Source organism: Cucumis melo, chromosome 12 (assembly GCF_025177605.1).
Source record: "Cucumis melo cultivar AY chromosome 12, USDA_Cmelo_AY_1.0, whole genome shotgun sequence".
Taxonomy (NCBI): Eukaryota; Viridiplantae; Streptophyta; class Magnoliopsida; order Cucurbitales; family Cucurbitaceae; genus Cucumis; species Cucumis melo.
Window position 1 is genome coordinate 10913478 of NC_066868.1, and position 18116 is coordinate 10931593.

Consider the following 18116-nt stretch of genomic DNA (forward strand, 5'->3'; position numbering starts at 1 on the left):
CCTCATCTGGTCGCGTAAAGTGACAGTTAAGGCGGGGAGTGAAACTACATGTGCATGTTACAACTGTCAACATCAAGGCATTATTTGAGAGAATGCCCAAAACTCTCCAAGAAGATAGAAGTGTGTCAAAATCAATGAACCAACCTAAGACTGCACCAGAAAGGGTCAGGTGAAGGCAAATAAAAAGGAGTATTAAGATAATATTCTAGAACTTTTGTAATAGAATAAAAATATTAATAAACAAGAAATTCCTGCAGTCAAGTTGTTCAAGCTTTTCTTAATAGTAGCAAAAGTATAAGGTGGATGTTTAAAAGGGTTAGTAAGTTACGTTAATAAAAAATTTGAGGATAAAATTTCTTAAGGAGGAAGGAAATTGTAAACCCCGATTCTCAAGTCTATATGGAATTTTGAGAATTCATTAATCTTCAAAATTTCTTAGGATCTTAAGGATTTACTTTAGTGAAAGTTGGTAGGAAAATTTGGAAAAATTAATTTGTACCGAGATTTCTAGTATTTGTAGCCATATCAAAGAGCCCATAAAAACTCATTTAAAACAAGTATGGTGACTTGAATAAAAGAAAATTTTATTTCAAGAGTTGGTTAAGTACACCATTATAAGAGTGTCATGGAAAAATTAATTAAAAGGGAAGAAAGATTGTCAAAGAAATAGGCTTGGCAATAAAGAAGGAATAGGCATGTCAAGACAAGAACTTTTGGTTGCTATTAAGTAGGAGGCGGGGGACATGAAAGGCACCTAGGACATGCATAGGGTAGGCTAGAAGAGGGCGTCAAGACCATGCCATGCAAGAATGAGGTGGTGTGTTAAGTGTCAACCTCAAACCATGCAACCTCTTCTATAAATAGGAAACTTTAAAGAAGAAGAGCATCTCATCCACTCGTGTCATTCCCTTGTTTCTACTTGCAAAACCTCTTAAATTTAGTCTAGTTTTGAGGGTGAGACTGCTAGACTGAAAATAGTTGAGGAGGAAGGTCAACATTAGAGTTGAAGCAGCAAATGTCATTTTTCAGGCAATTTTAAGTGGTGTTCACTTTCCGAAGGCTATAGGATGCACCTCTAAGAGTGTTGAGCTAAAATTTAGAGGTAAGATATGTAATACATTTCCAAGCAACTTCGTAGAAGGAAGTTTTGTAATTAGAGTAATAGATTGTAAGTTATTGAGCTCCAAAGTCAAGTTATGGTTTTGGCAGAAAAACCCAGCTTCTGGGCATTGCACTGGGGTGGCCGAGCATCGAGGTGGTGCTGCGTGAAAAGTGGGGTAGTGCCTTGTGTGTACCGTGCATGCGCAACATCAGGTGCATGGAAAGCACGACAACGAGGTTAGCAGACGGTCATGCATGTACGCACTAGGCCTGCTGCACATGTCTGCACGCCAGCCAGCCATGTTAGGCATTTTAGTGTGTTTTTGCCTGTCTTGCTTGAAGTTTTGGTATTTTCTAATTAATAGGGATTAGATGGAGTATAAATATTTTATTTTCAAGAAAAGTGAAATTTAGTGAAATTTGTTGAGCTAAGGAAGGAATCATCATGTTAGTGAGTAAATTTGGTTTTAAAATGTTATTTAATACCATGATTTAAAGCATATACAAGCACTAGCTTGTGACTGCTTTACTCTGAAGAATTTCTAAGGAAATTTACAAATATGGTTGCATTTAAAAGATTTCTTAAATGTTTATGTTTTCTAAGCTAAGGTATAAGCTTATTTAAAAGTTTTCATGGAATTATGCTAGTATTACATTTAGGGGCTATTATTAATGTGATGCATGCTCGTGTTTATTTCGAGTTTCAATCCCATATTCTATACTCTACTAGTTACATTTAGGGGCTATTATTAGTGCAGTTGGTTAGTCTTTTCCTTGTTAGGTTGTAGGTTTGGTTAGAATAAATGATCTACTTTTCTGTGTTGATTTTTATGTTATTGATGTGAATGATTCTTCCTCTCCCTTCTATCCATCCATTTTATTAGGAAGACTCTTCTTCAAGATAGTGAAAGTTGCAATTGATGTTGACAAGGGGTCCTTAAAATTGAACATGGAGGTAAAAGTGAATTTTTTTACAAGATTTCTGATACCATTGTTTCTACTGATCCTTCTTGTTTCAGTTCCTTAATTCTTTGTGATAGTAACCCTCTAAGTTTGGGGTGACATGTGGAGACCAGGTGGTTAATAATGAATTTGGATTATGAAGTCGAGTAGGATTGATTATAATGACCTTAAAAATTATAGTACTAGGATTTTTATTGTTTTCTAATACAGGTTCCTTTTTAGTATTTTTCGTTTTATTTGAATTAATTATTTCTATCATTCTTGGTTTTAAGTTGGATTATTATTGTTTAGCCAAACATCATCTATCATTGTGCTCAAATTCCAGGGAAGTTTTTTTGTTTTCCTTTTAATTTGTCCATCAGTTTTCTTATTCTTATCACGTTGGGGACAATGTTAAAATTTAAGTTCAGAGTGAGGTATTCCTGTGTTCTAGCTCGAGCCCTTAAGCATTTGAGCTCAGGCTATTGTATTTTTCTACTTGAATGTTTGTTTGCTCTTATCTTTGTGGTTCACTATGATGAATAGTGTTTGACATGCTCTTAGAGTTAACTTGTATGTATGTTGGAAATAAAAAATCATGTTTTTTAGCTCTTTTTAAAAAAGTTTCTTGCTTTTCATGCTTGCTTAAGATCTTCGTTGGCCTATATTAAGTCTCCCTTGCATGCTTAAAATCGATTTACTTAGCTTATATCTCTATTATCACTTTGATAGGCCTCAGTAATGATATAATGATTTGCACGATAAACTGTAATGTAATATTGAGGAGTAATTATTCACTAGCCTGTTAATGATAAACTGATAAGTTGTTGTGCTCCAAAGAATATCATGAGAAAGAAGTAAAATATAAACTTGTAATGATATGCATGAATAGGGGTGGAGATGGATACCTCTTCTGTGATCAGTTAAGACACCACAAGAAAAAAGGTGGTATGAGTACCAGCAATTAAGTGTCAAAGCTAACCCTTTAGGTAAAATAAATGCAAGTTTACACTACAACAAATCTGGCCTTTAATGTCGGGTGGAAAAAATGAAAAATGGGCTTTAATGTCGGTTTTCAAAAAGCGGATGTTTAATGTCGGTTTTAAACCGACATTAAAGAAGGAGCTTTAATGTCGGTTTAAAACCAACATTAAACGACCCCCTTTTGAAAACCGACATTAAAGCTCCTTTGTAATTTCTTTTTTATTTTTTTTAATTTGGTAAAAAATCAAGTTTCCTCTCTCTTACTTTACCTTTTCTTTTTCATTAAAGGTTTCTATATAAATTCTCCTCCTCTCTTCTTTTTCCTCTTTAGTCGTCGCCTTTTCCCCTTTCCATCAAAACCCTAAAGGTATTCCATCCAATTCGATGAAATTTTGGTGTTTGTCCATTGAGAAATGTCTTTCAACATCAACCGGTTCAATCCTCAATCAGCCGCCGAGAAAGCGGTTTCAGTTATCGGCTTCGGCTACAATCTCTGTAACGATTTGCGATTGTCTTCTTGCAAGCCGGGTCCATCGGGGTCTAAGCTGATCGATATCGACTTCACTCGAAGTAGAGACCTTGTACTTCCGGCCGGCGTTGTCGTCCCTAATGTTCCTACTTCCATCAACTGTGATAAAGGCGAGCGTACCCGATTCCGGTCGGATGTCATCTCCTTCAATTAGGTAAATTTCTTTGAAATGGGTTTTTGCTGTCTTTAGCTTAGAATTCTCTTCGTTTTCTTGTTTTTTTTTCATTTGTTGGCTTCATAGAACGAACTGGGTTTGTTTTTTTTTTCGGTTAAAAACAGATGTCGGAGCTGTTTAATCAGCAATTATCTCTATCTGGGAAAATTCCGTCGGGGTTCTTAAACACCATGTTTGGATTAAAGGGTTGCTGGCAAAACGATGCAGTTTCCACAAGAAGTCTTTGTTCACGAGTTCTTTGGTTTAGATTACCCAAATGCTTGTTGGGTATGTCTCATAATTACCAATATGTGTTCGTGTTGCATTTGAAACATTGATTATTGAATACATTACACGAACACTATAACATTAGACATTAGGGACATGTCAAATACTTGTTAAAGTGAAACACATTGGATATCTGATTTTTATGCCAACTAAATACCAACTTGATTTCAGGTTCATTGAGAAATATGGTACTCATGTGGTTGTGGGTGTAAAAATGGGAGGAAAAGATGTCATTTTCATGAGGCAATTACGAGAATCGAAGGTAGAGCAAACCGATGTGCAGAAGAAGTTAAAGAAATTAGCAGATGATAAATTTTCTGAAGATGCAAATGGAGGTTTCACGTCCAATTCTGTTGCAGCAAAAATCAAGGTACATACTCGAGAGCATAAATGGCTATCACCATTTGGTCCATTCCATTGGTCCCATGTCAAAATAGAGAATGCTGATTAGCTATTGACGGAAATTAAAGAATCAATTTTCCTCGAGTCATGCATTATATGCAGCTCTTGATTCATGTTCTTTCCTTAAAATTCTTAGATTGAGATAAATCATATCAATAGAATATGGTTTAGTTTGCTAAGTTCGCTATAGAATGTGGTTTAATTGTTACCTAATATAGTAGTTGTCTTGCCTTCATCGTCACCTTGGCTTGCTTGTGAATTCTTCTTTTACTTCTGCATCTACACATATACTAAATATAACTCAACTAAGATTTATAAAAACTCAATAAACATGACTAGTCAGACAATGATTTATGCTAATCGTATTTTAAATTAATCATTATAACCATGGGGCATACAATTTCTGATCCAATAGATTATTCTTTTTCTAAAACAATTTTGATAGGATTAATGATTCGCAATGGCATATTATTCACATAGAACAGAAAAATTTAGAAGTGCAAACAAGTTTTGTGGTTTGATGATGCATCTTCTAACTACATTTTCTACATGTATAAACATTTTAAGTCTCATCAGGAGAAATAAACTTTTATCCTCAATGATCCCAATTTTTAGGATGAATATTCTCTGCCATGGGAGCTTCGTAATGCATTTGCTGCCTCTATCAAACCACCAGTGATCAATCACTCAAAGGGTGATGTAAGCATCTCGGCATCTACCTGTTCTTTGTTTGGGGAGAATATTGCTACACTATCGACCTATTAAGCAGATGAGAACTGACTTATTTAATTAAATGACTGGATGCAGGAGTTAACAGCGATTTATATTAGATTTTGATCATTGAAAAATTGTGCAGATAAACCTCCAATTGAGGAGCTCCAGCAATTTCTTGAATTTCAACTACCTAGACAGTGGGCTCCGGTGTACGCTGATCTTCCTCTTGCTCCTCGGCACAGGAAACAAGCCTCTCCATCTCTCAAGTTTACTTTGATGGGGCCCAAGCTTTATGTAAATACTACTAAGGTAATCGTCTGACTAAAATATTTGGGTCAGTTAAAAACTTAAAATAGCAATGGCACTGCCGCAAATGTGATAACTGCGGTTGGTTTTTGCCTGACCCATCTATTACAGAAAGGTTCCCTTTGCTTGGATGCAAATTGTTGAATGTTTCACATGGTGTCACAATTTTGAAACTGCAGGTTGATTCAAACAATCGTCCAGTAACGGGAGTTCGCTTGTCTTCATGGGATCCTGCTGCCCTTGCAGAGTATGTTTCTTTTGTTTCTGTTTTTTGTCTTTTCTTTAGTAGAATTCTAGACATTTGGATGTTTGTCTATCTGGACTGAAAGTCTCTTCTATTGAAATATCTTCATCACTGATATTTAACAAACTTCTCTGCATTCATCTTCTCCACATTAACACACTAATTGTTAATGGTGTTGAATGAATGAGAATGGATTTTTGGAAGTAATGCTTTCAACCATGCGCTTCTCTGTCCAACACTTGAGGAAGGACTGGTCTTTGAAATTGCTTTGACTATGTTGTCAAAAAGGTGGAAAATGTGCTTTTTGTTAGCTACTTTTAAGTTTTACTATCCCAAAAGTAAATAAAAACAGTGATGATTCTTTGAAATTTTCTAACCCTAAATTCTGCAGCCACCAATCAAATTTTCTTGGATGATTCTTTTTTCCATCGACGATTTGAAGATGATGAGAATGAAAACAAGGAATCTCGAAGGTTTCAGTCTTATTTAAATTACAAGCTCAATTTTGGAATGGTCTCTCGTAATGTCAGCTACCATTAGGAAATAAAACTTGAAAACAAAAGATGAAGAAAATGGAACAATGAATGAAAAACTTTATATTAACCAGAAAATGGATACACCAGAAAATACTCCAAAATAAATAAAAGCTAATTAAAAAGTAGCCTACGCAGCATTGTTTAACCTGGGATGCCACTTTCGAGATTATAATTCTCGAAAAATAAATTCAAAGAAAAGATGAACGAATAAAAACAAAAGACAAAGGAAAATAGGGAGTTGGGGAAAAGAAAGGGTGTAGTGGGGTCTCTACGCCTTTTGCTTCCCTTTTCTAATTCTATCAAGCTCAGTTTTAACATCATTCAGTTGCTGCTTCAACGTTGATATTTTCCTTTCCAATTCTTCTATTGAATCTCTGCTGGTTGTTGGTTCATATGGGCTGAAAAAATGACCTGAAAAGTCCTTTAGAGCTTCAACCCCAGTCACCTACAATACATACAGGACTATAATTTTTTATTTTCCATGGTGTAAAATTTGGTTCATAAAATGATTGTAGGAAAAGGCATTGCAAGAGGAGAACAGGCAGCTAGCAAATAAGGTATAAAATTAATTATGTCCTATATATTTTCAGTGCTGTATATAAATTAATTAAAGTAATTTAATATTGTTGAATAGCCTCTAAGAATGTAATATGTTCATATACTTTGAAAATTTTAGGTAAAGGAAAATGAGAAGGCTTTGGTTGAACGTGGACAGTACAATTCATTTGCAATGTCTTTAATCCATTTGCAATGTCTTTAATTTCTATAAGTTAATTTTGGACATTGGAGTCAGTAAAATTTGGGTTTAGTTCATCTGCAATGTCTTTAATCTCTATATGTTAATTTTAGACTTTGGAGTTAGTAAATTTTGGGTTTAATTATTTGCAATTTCTTTAATTTCTATGTTCAATTTTGAACGTTTAGCTTTGTTTTGGTATTGTTTGTAGAATGATTGAAGTTATATCGGGTTGAAAGCTGAGCAATTGTGTAGATAGCCAGGCGATCATTGAAGGTTGAAGATTGAAGATTGCGAAGACGTTTAGAATTTTTCTTATTTACATCTTGTATTAGGATCTTTTTTCATATACTGTTGTAGAATGTATATATAAATACAATATTAAGTTTTCATTTTGTGTATACATAAAAGATAAATATTATAGTTTCTAAAATAATATTAATTTTATTGATTCGTTGGAGCGAGAAAAAATATTTATCTATATGGATTCAGTGTTGATTTATAAAAAATGGACAATAATACAAGAATTAAATAAATATAAATTTCTAAAAATGGACAACAAGTCTTTAATGTCGGTTTTAAAACGACATCATAGCCCAATCGACATTAAAGGGCTTCAATAACACTATCAAAGATGTCGGTTTAAAACCGACATTAAAGCTCAACCGACATTAAAGGGCTTTAATAACACTATCAAAGATGTCGGTTGAAAACTGACATTAAAGGCCTTTAATGTCGTTTTTAAACCGACATTAAAGGGGCCTTTAATGTCGTTTTTAAACCGACATTAAAGCCCAACCGGCATTAAAGGCCTTTAATAACGCTCGCAAAGATGTCGGTTGCCAAGTGACATTAAAGCCCTTTAATGTCGGTTTTAAACCGACATTAAAGGCCAAATTTCTTCTAGTGTTGGGACATGCTTAAAATTCAATCTCAAACACCTTAGTTAACCCTTTAGAGCTTTTTGAACACTTGATGGTTAGTGAATGAGCTAGTGTAGGGGAAAGATGAACTGTATGTGACTATGTACTTTATTCTGCTTCGCTCAAGGTAGTCAAGAATTAAGTTGGAGGTATGTGATAGCACCAAAAATATGTTACCTAATCTTGCGTAATTTGAAATTGTTATATGATTTTAAGTTTCAATTTATCTCTTCTATAGGATTTAAGCAATGAAGGTAAAACCAAGTGTAAATCACAAAATTAAGCTTATCCAAATGAAATTAGCATCAAAATGCTTCATTGAGAGTCAAATGAGGGCAAATATGAGTTTCCTAGTTTCTGCAATGTAGCGTTACGATGCCTTATGACGTTGTGTGCAACGTTGTAAGGCATAGATTCATATTTCAAGAAAGGCACACAATGATGTAGGGCTCCAAAGATGAAACACGTGAAACATTCGTAGAGCATCGCGATGTTGTCGTGAGTCTATAAATATAGTCTTCCACCATTTATGTCAGACGAACATCGATTCTAGTCGTTCAAACATTGTCTTCTCTATGTTTTCTAAGTTCTTTTCATTAGGTTTATGAATCTTTTCTTCTCCCCATCATTCGACATGTATGAGGAACTATGGTAACATTTTCTAGCTTGGGGGTATTAGGATCTCTTTTCTATTCTAATGTATTTATGAGTTTTCAAACCGGATTATTAAAGTAATTGTTGGATTCAATTCTGTTTTTAATTATTATGATCATATTATCGTGTGCTTAAGGATTTCATGATTACCACTTTCGATTTATGTATGATTAATGACAATTGATTATATCTTGTTCTACTTAAAGCAATAAATTAGGTTTAGCTTGCAAATCCATTTTGATTAGACCAACCTAGGATTGAACAAATGTGTAACGACCTAACTCCTTATATTAAGCTAAGGTCATTATTATTAAAATGAATAAATATTTTTATATCTAAAAGAAAAAGAGAAAATCAAAGTTTTTAATAAATAATTTCAAATGCTCACTTCATAAATCATAATTTGAAAAATAAAAATAAGTACTAGAAAATTTAATCCTAGTTTGGACCCTATCTAACTTTTAAAGAAAAATAACATAGAATAATTCATGAGTTCGATAAATTCAAATAAAAATACTAAAATTCAAAATACTGTGAACATAAAGCAGAAGCATAAATATTCTCCTATGGCAAGTCGCGGTCACTTCTTGTCATTTACCAGCTTTCCTCTACCTCTACCTCTGTCTGAAAAATTAAACATAGAAAGAGTCAGTATAAACATATACTCAGGGAGGGACCCACTACTAGTCCGACTATTAACTTTCGGTTAGGGTCCCACAAGGAAGTATCCGAAACTATCGTGCTTCCAAACACACGCAATATAGTGATTCCGTAGGAGCACATACGGTCTGTCGGTGAACCCGAAGGAACACCTAAGACAACCAGGCTATAAGTGACCGAGTCGGGCCACTTATAAAATGTGTCATGATAGACTGGTGGTTCTATCGAACTCACACAATCATAAATCTGTGAAAATGTAGTGATCCCGAGGGATCAACATACAAAGTTAACAAAACCCTAGACCATAGCATGTAGCATATATCATAAATATCATAACATGACATGAATATCAATCACAACGTCCTTATCATGTGATTAATATATCATGCATCATAAAATATCAATTATTCATATCAGTAATCAATATCAGTCATCAACATCAATAATTTCTATCAGTCCAAAACATCAACACATTATGCATCTTAGCTACATCAATGCATAACGATAAATACATGCAAGCTCTTAATTCTATTTTTGAGGTCTAGTAGTAGAATCTCTTATCTCAAGATTAGCTAACAAATCTTTCCTAATAGTCATAGTCAATGCTTTGCAATGAATAAGTCCTAAAGAGTAAGGAAAACCGATAATTAAATTAATAAATTTAACGGTTGATTAATGATCCAAAAATCATCTTAATTCAACTTACCCAAAGTTGAGGTTGAATTTCCAATTCAACCTTTGATTGGGGAAAACCTCACAGCTCAAAACCTCCAACGTAAATTTAGTCAAAAGAACGTCAAGGAAAAACAATCCAAAATCAATCCAAATTTAATTGAATTTAACACTAATGCTAAAAGTTGATGGTCATACCTAAACACAAACCAAAAACCTTATTACAACTAACCAAACAGCTTAAGGAAAAGAAAAAGAACACTTACAGCTTGGCTAAAGGAGGACTCGGCTTGGGTTTGACTTGAGTCTACGTGTACGACTTAGAGTAAAGAGGAACCGATTCGGTTTCAAGGACAGCGACTTGGCTTAGTGGCATTTGAGAGGAGTGCTCGGATGTGGCTTTGTTCGCCGGAACCTTCTTTATGACGAGTGAGCAAAGACAGAAACATAAAGATGGAGACAGACAACACGACGAATGACAAGGGACGCGACCGGTGGCGTGCAGCGGTGGAGGAATGTCATGACCAAACTCAACCTCGAATCATTTTGGCTCGGGTCGCACGATGTGAAAGGAGACTTGGGTTCGCGATTGGGCTTGATGGAAAGACACGGCAGACGATGAAGTGGACGACGATGCTTGTCGATGGAGTAACAGAAACAGTCAGAGTGAACAGTGGTGGCGACTCTAGGGTTTTCAAGGAGAGGAAGAAAATTTGGGAAAGATGATGAATAGTACTCTCTCACGTATTTTGAGGCTTATTTAAAATAATAATAATAATAACAATGTTATTAATATTTTTCTTTTCCTTTTTCTCTTCCTTTTCAAAATAAATCAAATAAATTTTATTCTCTCTCCTCGTCAAATCTCTTTGATCATGTATTCTTAAACAATTATATTTCCACCGATCAATATTATCCACTTCCAAAAATAATTATATATACATATCTATATATAAATAAAAAAAATTCTTAAAATCCACCCATTTAAATAACCTAATAACATTCAACTTAAATAAATCCTTTAACAAAACCAAAATCTCAATCTTCTAATTAGTTAAATAAATATTCATAAAAATATTTAATTAATTCTAACTCCCACAAACCAACAATTCTCAACAAATATCTCAATTAATCCCCAAATAATTCTAACATAATTAATTTAAATCAAGATAATTAAATTTAAAATTGAATTTGGATATTGCACAATAAATATTTAATTAGGCACTTGGGAATTAAATATTCACTTAACAACACCCTTGATCTTAATGCAATTACAACCATTTGAATTTGTCTACCTTTTATCAATTTGAATTGGACTAATTAGTTGATTAGGACAAATTAATTAATTTTTTCAATTAATTTGGTCAAGCATAAACAATTACTCGATTCCGGTAATAACTATTCTATAACCAATACATTAAAGAGGAAAACTCCATTACTACTCAAGCTAGATTCTTTTGAATTGATTCTCAACCTTTTATCTTTTAATTTTTTTCTTGCAATTTCATTTATATGCAATAAACCATCAACAAGCCTCCCCCCATCAGTTACTCTCAAGCCATTAGCTATTTATTTGAGAGACTAACGTGCTCTATGTGGTCGACCGATTTTTCCATTAAGACTAGGGCTTGTAATAGATTCGGTTAAAATTATTTGATCCGAATTTAGGCAACAAAATCCATCGAACTAATTTGGTATTATAAATGTACTTGATCGATTCTTTTCATGAATTCAACGACACAAAAAGGGATCATATCGGTGATAAAGTGTTTTTAAAAGTAGTATTACCTATGAAAGATGTTCTAAGGTTTGTAAGGAAGAAAAAGTTAATAATTCACGCTTCATTAGACCATTTAATATCTTATATTGGACCAACCTTTATAGTTTATCGTTTAGCCTTGCCACCGTCCCTTTTTACATACACCAAAGAGGCTATAAAGTCAAACATGAACCTTTAACAAATAGAGAATAATTTGACACTTAGATTGTTAAAAACCAAGAGACAATAAAATACTAGAGAATTTAGCAAACCATTGGCAAGAAGTCTATCTCAAACCATAGATAATTTGTTCAACTTACATACGAAACGCTCCCCCTTACTAGAAGCATGCCCTGTTGAAGAATACTAAAGGTAAATCCATGTATACTTCTTTAAACAAATCACCATGTAAGAAGGCATTATTGACATCAAGTTGAATAAGAGGCCATTCCATAGAAATAGCCATGGTAAGTCAAACTCTGACTATCACGAGCTTTGCAACCAATGGAATATTTGTTTGGTGGTAAACAAACATCAAGTATTGTTTCCATTCATAGCTTCAAGTTTAATCTTCATAGCTTCTCTCCAATGCTAAAAAACCACGACTTGATTATAAAACTAAGGTTCATAAATGAGTAGACACATTTAGAGAAAAAGCGTTGAATAAAGTCTTGCAATGGATATTTGGTAGATGTATAAGGAGGAGAAATATCAAAGAGAAGGCTACAGTGATAATTTTGGAGATAAGCTGGAGGTTTGGTTAATCGACTGGACTTTCGAATAATAGGTTGAACTGAATTTGAAGAAGAACCAGTGGACAATTGTTTTGACAAAGGGCAGTCAACAACATCATTATTATTATGGGTTTGAGAAGGGTGTAAAATCACATCATCAACAAGACTTTGAGGTGGGTTATGTTCATGACTTGAGCTGACAGTAGGTAAGGTAGACTAATGACTAGAGTTGGAAGTAGGTAAGGTAGGATGAACAATTTAATTGTGAGAAAGAATCTCTAAGGATCAATTACATCAGGCTCGAGGCAACACAATATTAGTAAAAAATTGAGCTTGCTGATTAAAATCTGTAATCTTGTGAAAAAGAAAAATATCTTCATGGAAAACAACATCTCTTGAAATGATAAACTTTTGATTCTCAATATGAAACATCCTATAAGCCTTCATACTAAGAGGATAACCAACAAGATTGCTGGAGTTGCCCTAGGAGAAAATTTGTGTCTATTTGCTGATAAGGTATGTAGACACAAAACAAAGACATCCAAAGACTCTTAATCCCAAGTAATCTTGTTAAGAACCATCAAGCAGTGTAAAGGGTGTTTTCCATTGCAAAACATATGAATGAGTTCTGTTTATTAAGCGTACAACAATCAAGATGCAATCTCTCCAAAAGGAAAGAGAAATATGAAAGTCAAAATATAATGCCTTGGATACATTTAAAATATATTGTTGCTTCCTTTCTACCATAGAATTTTGCTCAGGCCTAGACACATATGAAAACTAATGAATGACTTTTTTTTTCCTATTTTAAAAGATTCATCAAAGAAATGTTGCGGTGCATTATCAGATCGAAACATCTTAATATTTTTGTCATACTGTGTAAATATCAACTTGAAAAATTGAGGAATCATAATCAAGACATCAAACTTCTGTTTTAACATATAAATCCAGATATAACGAGTACAATCATCCATAATAGTGAGAAAATATGTATATCTATCATGTGAGAAAGTGGCAAAAGGGTTCCAAACATCAGCATGGATTAAATCAAATGCATTAGGTGACAAATGATTATGTGATCAAATGACAGATGATGTTGTTTGGCTAAGGTGCAAACAACAAGTGGTTGATGGTTTATCTTATTGGAATCAAAATTTAATACATGTCTTAACATATGTAAATGAGAAAAGGAAAGATGTCCAAGTCATGTTATGCCCCATCCCAAAAGTCACTTCATGCAACTGGATGGAGGCGTGACACCTAGACATTCATCGCATCACTCAGTTGAGATAAGATGCTGAATGCCTAGTAAGCACAAGTAAATGCATCCAAAATGTAAACGCAGGGATTGCTATAAATGAAATAAGATAACTTTATTAATGATCAAACTTCATTGATGATCAAACTTTGGCGTTACGTTTAAATTCTAGTACACAAGATTTTTAAGAGGACTAAGCACAGACTCAAAACCGACGACTTGACCTCTCTCGCTTAGCTCTACATGTCATGCGAGGTAACAGTGGCCACTACCAAATGATGTGATTCCAAGGGCACAGGAGGCGATCAAGATTGCAAGTTTGACATGAGATGTCTTGCGCTACTTAGGCAAGGGATAAAACAAAACATGGAAAGGTTTTACGAAGAACGCCTAGTGAGTGAGATTTTACTGTTTTAAATTCTTCATCATAATTCAAATCATAACGTATGCGTCTCGCAGACCATATATTCATTTCGCAGAATTTATTATGCATCTTTAGTTTACATCTTTATACCATTTTCTCAGCTCAAGCGTTTATCACACTCTTTTGCCATGTTGTAGCTATAAATAGTAATCTCAACACATAAACAAGTTCCATCAATTTCACAACGCATAACGCGTCTTCTAATGCCAGATCACACAGAAAATAATGGGCATGCCATAGTAAATCACATAACAGGTATGAGGCATCCTATTCAAGATCACACAACATAAATAGTACATTCTAATCTAGAACACACATCAAGAATATAGCATTTTATTCTAGATCACATAGCAAGAATAAGACATTCTTATCGCATAGGGTACAAAAGATCATTTCTTTTAAACTTATCAAATTTCATGCATTCTTCATTTCTGAGTAATAAACATTTTAAGCATTGGAGGATATAACATAAGTCACATAGATCATGGCCAATAGGAAACATATTTATGGATTTGAACACATTTGGAAAGCCTTTTTATTTTGGAAAAACGTTTACAAGAAGAAACACTCACTCTTCAACAATAAGCTGGCTCCTTTTTCTAGCTCCTAGGCCACAATCTTTTTACAATCTCTTACTAGTGATCGAGCTTCTAGGAACTTCTGGAAAATTTCTTCAATTCCTCTGCACTCAACACTGAAGTCTGAGCATCATTTGTCTTAGAACTCATAATATGAGATTGATTAGTAGATTAGCTACTGCATTGGAGGAATTTGGAGGTTGATTTTCCGCAGCAGATGGATTGGAAGAGTTTTGAAATGACTGTGAATGTTGTTCCCTTTCTGATAATAATCGGAAAGGATAGCCACGTACCTTGTAACATTTACCAACTATATGGCTTGGAATATTGTAGTGTGGACAGATAGTTCTATCTTTGCATTGGTGATTGTTATTTGTTGGTGGATATTTTGTGGAAGTACTACAACTTGATTAATAGATAGGTTGGTAACTGATGATGGACCAAGAGTCGAAAGATTCTAAGATCATTGTTGAGCTTTTTGAGTAATCAATAAAATAACCTTATTGATGGAAGGCGTAGAGTTTATTAAAAAAACAAATGGCCATATGACTCATAAGTCCCATAAGGAAACGCATAAGATATTCATATTGAAGAAAATCATAAAGATCAGTAGTACCTCCACAAGTACACTTGTCGAAAGTACAAATTGCCTGATAGGAGACACATTCAACCTAAATGCTCTTTAACTAAGAGAAATACATTGTAATTGATTGTTGATCTTGGGAGAGTAGCTAGTTGTCAATTCAAATGAAAACTCTTGGGCCATTCTTATGCTAAAATCATTACTTTAGATCTAGCCAAATCACTCGTGCCAAATCAAAGAATAATAAACTCAAAGCAATCGCTTCAGAAACTGAAATTAGAATCCATTCACCTATGGTATGATTGTTCCAGATCCAAGTAGGGAGCATCGAGTCAGTTAGTTGAGTTAGGGTTTCATTAGTGAACCCAAGCTTATTTTGAATAGAAAGAGCCAATATCATCGAACAGTTCCAAGACACACAATTATCATTGGTGAGAAGTTCAGAAACAAGGACATGATTGAAGGAGTCACTATGATGAAGGTAATAAGGATTCTGAGAATTTTCCTTCTTCAAGGAAGATTGAACATGAGTCTTCAGTGAAGATGCTTCGTCAAAAACCGACAATTTGATCATTGCTCATGGCAAAATGGTAAGAAAATCCACAAAGAAGGAGAAGAGAGAATATTGCTTTATTCCTTTCTATAAACAATGTATTTATACATAAGGTGTAAAGACCCACCCCTTATACTAAGTTGAAGACTTTACTTTAAAAGAAAAGAAATAAAATTTATTTAAAGTACATAGAAAATAAAACCAAAACTGCGAATTTTTGTTAAAATCATAAATAGAATGTGCGGAAGTGAAATTAAAACAAAATCCTATCTCGGGCCCTACTAGTTTTAAAGGGAAAGAAAAACAAGGAAATAAATAAAATAGAATAAAATGAAAGCAAATATCAACTCTGAAATCTGACACATGATGTAAGCGGAAGCAAACGTGTCCCTATGGCTCGCCACGGTCACTTCTGGTCATTCACCAGCTTGCCTTTGCTCTTACCTCTACCTCTGCCTGAAAAAAATAGAAATAGAAAGAGTGAGTATAAAAATATACTTAGTAAGAGACCCACTACTAGTCCCGCTAGGTGCCTGTTAACTTTCAATTAGAGTTCTGAAGAGTGGTACTCCTGAACTGGCACGTTCCCGAACACGTACAATCTGTGATCCCGTAGGAACAAGCTGGTCTTTGGTGAACCCAAGGGAACACCTAAGACGATTGGGCTGTGAGTGATTCCGTCGAATCACTCAAATCATGTCTGTGTCAATGTCAATGTCAGACTGATGATCTCATCGAACTACGCTTTCATAAGTATGAGCGATCCCGTCGGGCTACACAGTCATAAAAAAGAGTGGTGATCCCGAAGGACACTCATATGGGTACGACTCTAATAGGTAAAGCTAACACATACACCCTATCCATAGCATGCACATAACACATCATCAAATCATATCATAACATATCATGCCATAACATGTTATACCATACCAATCCTATCCTATCATATCATATCATATCATACCATCCTCAATCACAATACTGTATCATTAAAACGTAGGTGATAACATCAATGCATTATCAGCTCTAACCACAAAGTCATCCAGCAGTCATATTTACAATATCAGTTCTATTTGTAACCTCAAGTTTTGTAGCTAGCCATCATCAGTACATAACTATTCATACGTGTAGTCTCTTTAAATTAGACTCGAGGGTCTAGTAGTAGAATCTCTTACCTGGAGATTAGCTCGATCAAAATCTATAGCAAAATAGCACGCTTCCCAAGCAACAAAGTTCTAATAATTAGAAAACACTAATTTACATAACTTAACCATCAAACGACCAAGGACCCAAGAATTCAGTCGAAATAACTTACCCGAGGTCGAGGTTGCAACAAATTAGCCCTTAACTGGAGAAATCTCACGCTCCAAATTCACTTGGTCCAAACTGTCCTTTAAGAGAAATAATTTAATTTAATCCAAAATTAAATTATTTAGGGTTCAAAAACTATGCTTTGTTGAGAATTAACCAAAACCTAAACAAAACTTACCAAAAATAGGTGGACAAGGTTAAAAATAGGCTAAGCGGCTAAAAAATAGCTTGACAGCTCGGCTGGGTGGCAGAAACGGCTCAACTAGATGGTAGAAACGGCTCACGGATGGGCGGCTCGGCTAAGGCTTACACGGATTGGCTTGGAGATATCTGGCTTGGGCGGCTGGAAGGCACAAGTTGGTTGGGCGCTGGGAGATCTGCTCGGCTCGGCGGGCGTGCATGGCTTGAAGGCACGACCAGCTTGAAACATGCGTGTGGCTCGACTTCTCAACGACTTCCGACACAGCTCGCGACTGATAGAGCTCTGATGGCTGGTGATGACGACTCGACGACGGCTGACGAAAGGCTCGGGCAGACGACTGCTATGATAAGGGTCGACTCGGGTTCCACGATGAGATAACAACGGTGGTCGATGGTTGGTGATGGAGGAGATGAATGTGATGGCTTGTGATCCACTCCTAGCGGCGATCAGACGAACAAGGCGACGGCGAAGGGGCAGCGACGGAGCAACGACAGCGGAGCGGCGACGGCTGAGTGGATTAGGGTTAGGGTTTTCCTTTCTTCTCTTCCTTTGTGAAGAAGAAGATGGAGCATTAAATGATGCTTTTAAATAAATAATAAAAAAATAATTAAATAAATAATAAAAAAAACATTATTTCCCCTTCGTTTTCCTATTCCTTTTTAAATTCCAAGACAACCCAATCTTCTCTCTTCATTTAAAACCCACCAAATCACCTTTATCTCCTTCAAATATCTTTTCATAAATAATTATATTATTTTCATAATACAATTATTAAATTCTTAAATCTAATAATACACCTAAACATAATTAAATCAACCCACCTTAATTAACCAATTAGATATTTCTCCAAAATATCTAAAATTTCTAAT

General features: G+C 34.8%; 1 protein-coding gene and 1 long non-coding RNA gene across 2 annotated transcripts; one reads left to right on the forward strand and one right to left on the reverse strand.

The window, feature by feature from the left end:
• Nucleotides 1-3440: 3440 nt before the first annotated feature.
• On the forward strand, nucleotides 3441-5237 carry LOC127144145 (MACPF domain-containing protein NSL1-like). Its single transcript, XM_051079706.1, has 4 exons — nucleotides 3441-3685; nucleotides 4170-4368; nucleotides 5016-5099; nucleotides 5208-5237. The coding sequence occupies exons 1-4, from the start codon at nucleotides 3441-3443 to the stop codon at nucleotides 5235-5237; spliced, it is 558 nt and encodes a 185-aa protein (XP_050935663.1).
• Nucleotides 5238-8854: 3617 nt separating this feature from the next.
• LOC103500430 (uncharacterized) lies at nucleotides 8855-10691 on the reverse strand. The gene is made up of 2 exons (XR_540071.3): nucleotides 10112-10691; nucleotides 8855-9137 (listed from the first exon to the last, which is right to left on the reverse strand). It is a non-coding gene; the product is annotated as an uncharacterized LOC103500430 (long non-coding RNA).
• Nucleotides 10692-18116: the final 7425 nt, after the last annotated feature.

Bases quoted from the DNA above. Each gene is read 5' to 3' on its own strand.
- LOC127144145 (XM_051079706.1), top strand. From the start codon at position 3,441: ATGTCTTTCAACATCAACCGGTTCAATCCTCAATCAGCCGCCGAGAAA. The intron at 4,369-5,015 runs GTACATACTCGA...CCCAATTTTTAG, and splicing joins CTGTTGCAGCAAAAATCAAG to GATGAATATTCTCTGCCATG. The intron at 5,100-5,207 runs GTAAGCATCTCG...GACTGGATGCAG, and splicing joins TCAATCACTCAAAGGGTGAT to GAGTTAACAGCGATTTATAT.